The 8,897-nt window shown below is 37.4% G+C and overlaps 1 protein-coding gene across 1 annotated transcript; it reads right to left on the bottom strand.

The window, feature by feature from the left end:
* Positions 1-3,247: 3,247 nt before the first annotated feature.
* si:dkey-27n6.1 lies at positions 3,248-6,974 on the bottom strand. Its single transcript, NM_001144051.1, is given in 5 exon segments — positions 3,248-5,102; positions 5,198-5,393; positions 5,950-6,031; positions 6,601-6,705; positions 6,878-6,974. Coding segments are annotated over 5 exon segments (2,208 nt in total). The 5' UTR covers positions 6,922-6,974; the 3' UTR covers positions 3,248-3,321.
* Positions 6,975-8,897: the final 1,923 nt, after the last annotated feature.

The following is an 8,897-nucleotide window of genomic DNA, read 5'->3' as shown; positions in this document are numbered from 1 at the left end:
TGTATTAACATAAATGTTGTATTTTAATATAGCTTATTTTGATGAATTAGCTCTAACCTTCGACAGTTTTTTCTTCTTTTTCCGCGGTTATGCGGCATTATATTTCACACACATTTGCAAGGTGACTGAATATGAAGTTAAAATACAAAACATACTGAGCCATAAGTAAAAAAAAAAACAAAAAAAAAACAAAACAACAGTTATAGCTACTTTAAAGGAGAACATTGACGTTTTGAAAAAAAAATGAACAGAACTGAAACTAAATTATTAAAAATAAACCTGCAAGACTTAATTTATGTCCTGCGGCAAAAATAATTTTATTATACTTTTAGTGATCTGCTTAAGGTAGGTCAATTTATTTTTCTCAGTGTTTCACGTACTGTACGGCAATGTCTTTAAATAAATAATTTATTTAGGCCTATTTTCATTATTCATTTATTTTCATTATTCGTTTATTATTCGTTTATGTACAATTGTTGAGACATAAATAAGATAGTAAAATATAATCAACAACGAAAATGGAAATAAAAACAGAAATAAAACATAAATGAAAATGTCTTGTCTTAGTCCTATCAAAATAGCAAACACTGAACATCTTTCTATATTTAGGCTGCTTTATTTATTTATTTATTTATTTATTTATTTATTTATTTAAGACTACTTATTTGTACTAAATGTTTGTGCTTTCATTTTAGTTGTCTTTTACTTCTTCAATTCTATTTTCCAAAACGAATCCTCTTTGCACTTAAAAAGTTTACAATAAAGCGTGTTAACAAATTTTAAATGATTAATGAAGGAATTATAATGCTTTGACTTATTGTTTAATATCATTTACAAGCACAGTAGCTGTATGATCTATTTCTGTCCGTTCGCATCCCGTCCCTTTGCGCCCCCTGGCGGCTCATTCACAAACTGCGGTCATACACTAAAAACAGAGCGGCACCTATTTCAAACGGCGGCGGTACCAGCCGCGGCGTTAATAGCCACTTTGAACTCTCACCTACTGTAACATCAACATTTCAATCCCACATTCCACCCCATCATAGCTGATCCAACTTTGCAGGATGAAGAAACTCTGTCTTTCTTTATTGAGCAAACAGATCATTGACACAAGGGCATTCTATTTACCTGCCTAAAATACTGCCTTTTTCCTGCGCTGCTCCCCATCACAGGATACCTGTCTGCAAGACTACATTTCTAAGTGTCCTTTGTAAGTTTATTCTTTAAATAATTACTGTGAATACCGAGTGAGAGGATGATCACTTGCGCCAAAAGCTGCTGAAAAAAGATTTCATTATCGCATATGGATTAATCATCATTCTTTAAAATAACATTGCTCTAATATCAGAATACCAAAACTAACTCAGAATCGTATTATTATTAATCAATCTTTGTATATACTATTCCATATATTAATGATGTATTGTTTTTTTAACCAATTTAAGATGTTTGACAATGTTGAGATAATATGTTGCATTTTGGCATGATTTATGACTTATTTATAAACTATTTAAAGACATAAAGTTAAATAAAAAATATCCTGGGTTTGAAGAATATTGTGTTCCTGGACTTCACTGAGCTTAATAGTTTAATGTATAAAATTGTGAATGAACTTGACTGTTGATGTCGTAAATAATAATGTCAAATAACCAACATTTCTTAAAATGGAAATATCTCCTTTTGCAACTAAACTCTTCATTTACTAAATAAATAAATAAATAAATAAATCAGTAGATTTGCTATGTGTAAGTTTAACAGTTTGCAGAGTTTTATTCAGTGTACTGACTCTCACAAGTGTATCTCCAGTTATTTTGTGTGAATAATATATTTTAAATAAACATGCAAACAAAAAGTATATAAACTTTTCTCTGATTCCTTCTTGAAACTCTTCCCTCCTAGTCATATACCCGTCTGATGGCTCATTATTCAGCTCATTATGCAGGTCTTTGTCTTCTCAGGTGTGACTCACTGCATAGTAATGATAGTTCACGCCTTCTCGCATAAACCAATTTCACTTAAAAAGTGACTTAGAAATTTTAATTCATTATATTGTTTTCTGTGAGGAAGTGAACAAGATGATTCTCACATCATTTTGAAGCAAAAACACTAGACTACAAGATCCAGTTCTCAAAAGTCTTGTGCACAAATGTTCTCTGTGTGTTTCATGGCCTTTCAGTGACTTCAAAATTTTAGTTTTTCACTAACCACGCATAAATGTTTCTTTCTCAAAAACACAAACACATACAAACATGCTGCTTAGGTATTATTGTAGCCTAACTTGTGCTGTTTACAGTGTTATCACACTTTAGCCATTAATATGTTTTTAAGATACTGAAAACAACACAAATGTCAGTGCATGTCCAAACTTCTGCAGAGCCCAAAACCCCCTTAGACCCCAGAGGGTTAACCAATCAGAAGCTTCCTCTTGTGGGGGCGTGATTGTGACCTACTCCTCATGTTGGGAGTCCTGGGGGAAATCTTCCAGCCGACACTAAGAAAAAGTTCATCAAACTGGGCTCGGCTCAGTCAGTTTATGAGCTCACAGAGTTGGATACACCTCTGAAAGTACCTAGTGGACTCAGATACGGCCCTAAACGTATCAATGCTGTTTTCAGCCTTAATAAAACACATAAACACAAAGGGCTTTTACAACAACAAATCCAGACTCTGGGAAGGTAGTCATCCGATGCCTTCAAGACATACATACGTCTTAGCCAAAGGCACCTCAAAGAAGCCCAGATGACTCTCGCCAGCCATCAACCCACATCTACTCAAGGGAGAGGGCATGACCCAGCCACATTCCCTGCTCTTTTTCCTTACTTCTAGACTTTGTTTCTCCACCAGTCAAGTAGTTAATTGGAATTGCATCCAAGCCCCCTCGTCATCCCTCGCCACCCTTGGCTGTTTCCGCAGGAGTCTTCACGGCCCCCTCCCATCTATGGACTTTTGTTTATATATTTATATAGAGCGCTGTCATATATACACACACACACACACACACACACACACACACATGTATATACTCTCATATATATATATATATATATATATATATATATATATATATATATATATATATATATATATATATATATATATAGAGCCCTGCCACTTCCCAGATCTATGTCCATCAGGAGTGTTCCTCGAGCATATTTTTGACTCTTAATGAGTAATTAATGAAATGAAATATTAAATAATAATCAATTATTCACAGTATTTTAAAGTGCCGACAATATCAATATTGTGTATGTTCATTAAAATTATGTATTGTATTATTTAATATCAGCTAATGTCTATTTCTTAGATGAAAGAAATAAGGACTTACAAGGCTCTTTTGGAGGTTTTGATGACTGCTGATAGTCTGATGAGACACTCGTCTGATCTCTGGAATTTGTGAAGCTCAAACTCCTCCAGCTCCTCCTCTGAGGTCAACAACACAAAGACCAGAGCAGACCACTGGGCAGGTGAAAGGCGAGCAGATGACAGACTTCCACTACTGAGGTGAGACTGAATCTCTTTCAGCAGAGTTTGATCGTTCAGTTCATTCAGACAGTAGAACAGATTGATGGATCTCTCTGGAGACAGATTCCCTTCAAGTTTCTGCTTGATGTAGGCAATTATTTTCTTTTTGCTCTGGTCTCTGTCATCCTGCTGTGTCAACAGGCCTCGTAAGAGTTGTCGATTGGACTGGAGTGACAGACTGAGAAGGAAGCGAAGGTAAAGGTCCAGATGTCCATTCTCACTTTCCAGAGCCTTGTCTACTGCTGTCTTCAGGAAATCGGTCACGCCTTTATTTTTGCTTATCTGTAAAAACAATCCATGCTTCTTGTCGCTGTCTAGAATCAGATGTTGATAAAGGGCTGCAATGAACTCCTGAATGCTCAAGTGAAGAAAGCAGTACATGGTACCAAGAATGATTCCCGTCTCCTCCTTAAAGATCTGGGTACACATGCCTGAGTACACCGATGCCTTATAGACGTCAATGCCACAGTCTTTCAGATCGCTCTCATAGAAGATCACATTGTTTCTGTCCAGCTGCTGGAAGGCCAGTTTACCCAGTGAAAGGATGAGCTTTGGATCCCAGGAGACATCTGCTGTGTTTTCTCCATCATACTTTCTTCTGCTCTGCTGGATCTGAAAGCGGAGAAAGTGTGTGTACATCTGTGTCAGAGTCTTGGGAGATTCCTGCAGTGTTTCAGCATGAGCCCTGTGTTTCAGTTTCAGTATGTTCTGGAGAACAGTGGCTGAAATCCAGCAGAAGACTGGGATGTGGCACATAATAAAGAGACTCTTTGACTGTTTAATGTGATCAATGATTTCTCTGGCCTGATTCTGATCTGTGAGTCTCTTTCTGAAGTACTCCTCCTTTTGGGCATCATTGAATCCTCGTATCTCTGTCAGCCGGTCGATACAGTCAGCAGGAATCTTACTGGCAGCTGCTGGTCTGCTGGTGATCCAGATGAGAGCAGAAGGAAGCAGATTTCCCTTGATGAGGTTCGTCAGGAGAACATCCAGAGAGACTGCTGAAGATACATCACCACACGTCTCATTACCAGCAAAGTTCAGAGGAAGACGACATTCATCCAATCCATCAAGGATGAACAGGACTTTGAATCGTGTGTTTCTTGTAAGGTTCAGTCCTTTAGTCTCAGGGAAAAACTGAGTTATGAGGTCTTTTAAACTTTGTCTTTCTTTCTCCTTTAAGTTCATCTCTCTGAATGGAAGAGGAAATATGAAGCTGATGTCTTGATTTTCTTTCCCTTCAGCCCAATCCAGAACAAACTTTTGCACAGAGACTGATTTCCCGATGCCAGCAACTCCTTTTGTCAGGACAGTTCTGATCCGCTCGTCTTGTTCAGCTGCTTCAAACAAATGTTTGCATTCAACCTGTATCTCTAGTGACTGATGACGTCTGGAAGCAGCTTCAATCTGTCTGATCTCATGTTCAGTGTTGACCTGTTCACTCGCACCCTGAGTGATATAGAGATCTGTGTAGATGTTATTCAGAAGTGTGGAGTCTCCTTGCTGAGCAATTCCTTCAAACACACTTTGATATTTCTTCTTCAGGCTACATTTAAGCTGATTATTGAAGAGCAGCTCGCCTAAACACAGGAGCAAAGAAACAGAGAGATTTAGTCTTGACTTTTCCAGCTATATTAGTAAGTATCAGTTTGACAGATGGCCATGAGTCTCCTACCCTGGAGAGTATCAGCAGCTTGATCTTGCTTCATCTCTCTCAGGAACAAGAGTGTGAGATCAAGAGCTGCTTCTGTGATAATGCTTCTGTTCTCATTAAACTCCTTCACAAACTCTTGTCTGTTTTCTTCTTTTAAGATTTTCTTAAATTTCTCCAATTCATTCTTCAGAAATCTGATCATTTTACTCTCAAGATTCTATGAGTGAAGAAAAGAGAACATGCACAAACAACTGAACAATTGAAAATACATTATACAACATTATACTACAGGACTGTGCTTTATAGGGTGTGCAGTTGTTTTCAGATGGAGTAGGTTCAGACAGGCATTGAGCACATTTATGAATGCTGAATGATGTTCATTATTTCACAGATACAGAATGACTACATGTGTGAAGTCTGTATAATCTTTGTATTGATGACTAGTCTAGATTTGGACTACTGTTAGATTTTCACCAAAAGCACAAACTCAGCCTTTAGTCAAGCCATCCTCATTTAGACATCAATTACATAAAAAATGACTTGGTGGGATTTGCAGAATAATTGACTAATCTGTTCATTTATTAGAAAATAATGCACACAGAGGTGTAACGGAGACTCCACGAGTATCACAGTTGTGCATTATTTTATAATAATTCAATGAACTGAAGTCAATTATTCCTTAATAAATTAATTGCTCGACATTTGAATTAAGCAGTATATTTGTAAATAACTGTTTTTATTTTATTTGTTTATAATAAATGAGTTTTTCCCACCTGGAAGATGGACTGGAGATTGTCTGTGAAGCTCTTGTGTCTCCTGTGAGTCTCGTCTCCTGAATCTGACTCATATTCAACACTGTTAACAGATAAAACTACTGTAATTACACATTTACAGGCAAACACATACAGATATATCTTACAAACACTGAAAATAATACATGTAGTGCTCATAATAAGGAGACAGTGGACAGATTTGTTACTTGAGTTTTCAGTTATATTTAGCTGAGAAATCACAGTCAATTGTCTCTGTCATTAGAAAGCCCTGTCAACCACAAAGTCATTATTAGAAAGTAGCTTTGAAAGTTTGATTTATAGTTCATTATTACACACATTTTTAGCCACAAAACAACACAGCTACATTTACCTTCAAAAGCTTCACCTTTATTTAGATATATTTACACAACAGTTTAGTTATAAACTTCTTCAAAACATCTTTCATGCTCCACAAATGAAATAATTGACAGAAATCTGATATTAATATTGACTGAAATATCCTCTGAATAAGACGCCAGGTGTCTGTAAATGTCTTCATGAATCTCTAAAGTCATTTGATTAATTTAAACAACTGATTTATTCAGAAATGACTCTCTCTACTGAATTGATGCTTTACACCATGTGTGAGCAATAATGTAAAACACACAATACCTTTGAGCAGATGATGCTCTTTCCCCACTGAACCCTGGTGGAGGATCTTTAGACCGGTCACTCTTCAGAGACACAGAGCTGGACACACATGATCCTGATCTCACACTGAACACACAAACACACCAGAGGAATATACTGCAGGAGAATCTTCAGTCTCCTTTACAAGAGTTTATCAGACAATATGAGTTTGTTCAGTTTAATTCAGCACAGACTAATAGTTGACTGAAGATCTGTCTGTTATCATGTTGAAATAATGGTGTAAAAACAGAGTCAATACCTGTGTTTCTCTGAGAGAGAGTCCTTTACTCGCTCCTCTGCCATACTGCAGCTAAAACACCAATGCAGACATTAGCAGAGCTTTCAGCAAACAATCATACACACACACACACACACACACACACACACATATATATATATATATATATATATATATATATATATATATATATATATATATATATATATATATATATATATATATAGTCCTTAACATGAATGCAGTTGGTTTAACCCTGATCTGACATCTCAGCTGTTTCACATTTGATTTAAGGTAAATGCATGTTATATAGAGTTTATCAAGAGAAGTTCAGGTTCAGCCAATTGTTGATTTAGTGAGTATTAAAATGTCTCTCTACTAAAGAGGCTCTTTGGTTAATGAGTTACTCTGACAGTAAAGGGTTAAATGCAGTGTTGTTTAAGGATCGTCAGCTTGTTGTTTTCAGCAGCTTTTCTTCCTGTTCAACTGGAAGGTCTGCTTTAACTTTACTTTTGATTTGGTGACTCTGAATGTTTAGAGTTATATTTAATGCTGAATTATTGGACACTATTGAGTCAGTCTGATATAGAAGAGCACAAACACTGTAAAGGGATTAAAAATAAAGCTTTTAGACACAGTGTTTAAATGAGCGTGTTTGACTCAGTGTTTAATCTGTGTTGGAGGATTTGATCTTCAGGATCAGACATTTAAATCACACTCACACATATAAACCCTTCATCATCTCCACAAATCAGCGTAATGTAGAAGTGTTAAACTCACATGCAGAAGTACAGACGCTCTTGTGCAGCAGGAACACAATCTGAGCTCTTTCACTCTTTCACTTCACTAAAACACACCTGTGTGATCTACAGGTATATCCTGAAATATTATTGGCTGCACTGAGTGACACTGACATGAATATTCATGAGATTCTCCTGACTGTGGGCGTGTCCTGAAGACGACACACAAACCACTGGAGCTGAAGATATCTGTGCAGATTCTCTGAGCACGAGTGTGTTGAAGGAAGATTTATAAAAGGTAAACAACTTAGATGAAATCTGAGAGGTCTCTGAAGAATATTTACAGCAATGTTGAACCTATAAAATAAGATTAGAGATTCATATATAGGAGGAGTACAGATGGCAGCGTGAGAGGTCGGAAAGTTTTCTGCTCTGTGCATTTATTAGTATTAAATGACTTATTTGCACTTATTGAGTGAAGTGACTTGAAAATCCCATTTTCGATCGTTAAATCGAAGTAAACAACATGCTGAGATTCTAAAATTCTAAATCCTAAAAAAGCAGCTGATATTACCGAGGATGTGAGCAACACGCAGAGTGGTGACGGCGCCAGGTCGGACCAGGGAGATATCAGAGAACTCCTCGGCGGAATTAGATCTGAGGTAGCCGCGCTCAGAGTGGAAATCCTCCCTAAACTTAAATCATCCATCTCCGCGGTAAAAACATCACTATTAGAGCAAGAACAGACACTGAAGGATGTGGAAGAAAAACTTTCCGATGTTGACGGCCGCATTACTGCCCTGGAATCTATGTGTTCAGTGCTGTCGAAAGAAAATGAAAAATTAAAGGCATAACTTGATCACTTGGAGAAAAGATCCAGGAGGAACAACATACGTGTGATTGGCATTCCCGAAGGCACCGAGGGGACACATCCGTCTGCATTTATTGAAACTATGTTACTCGAGGTTTTCGAAGAGCAAAACTTTACCAGAAAACCGGAGGTGGATAGAGCCCATCGTTCTCTAGCACCCCCGCCGAAACCTAATTAAGCCAACAGGCCCTTCATCGTGCGAATGCATCACTACCAATCAGGGGAATTAATTGTTTGTTTGGCCAGGGAAAAGGGACATGTGTTGTACAAAGGAACGCGCATTCACTTTTACCCCGATGTCAGCGCTGAGGTAGCGAAATGGAGAGCGGTGTTTAACTCGGTCAAGGTTCAACTCAGAGGCGCGGGCACTGAATTCGGCTTGCTCTTCCCTGCACGGCTACGAATAAATCACAACGCAACGAGACATTTC

Source organism: Danio rerio, chromosome 4 (genome assembly GCF_049306965.1).
Source record: "Danio rerio strain Tuebingen ecotype United States chromosome 4, GRCz12tu, whole genome shotgun sequence".
Classification (NCBI taxonomy): Eukaryota; Metazoa; Chordata; class Actinopteri; order Cypriniformes; family Danionidae; genus Danio; species Danio rerio.
The sequence above is the reverse complement of the archived record's forward strand: the minus strand, read 5'-3'. Positions and strand labels throughout refer to the sequence as shown.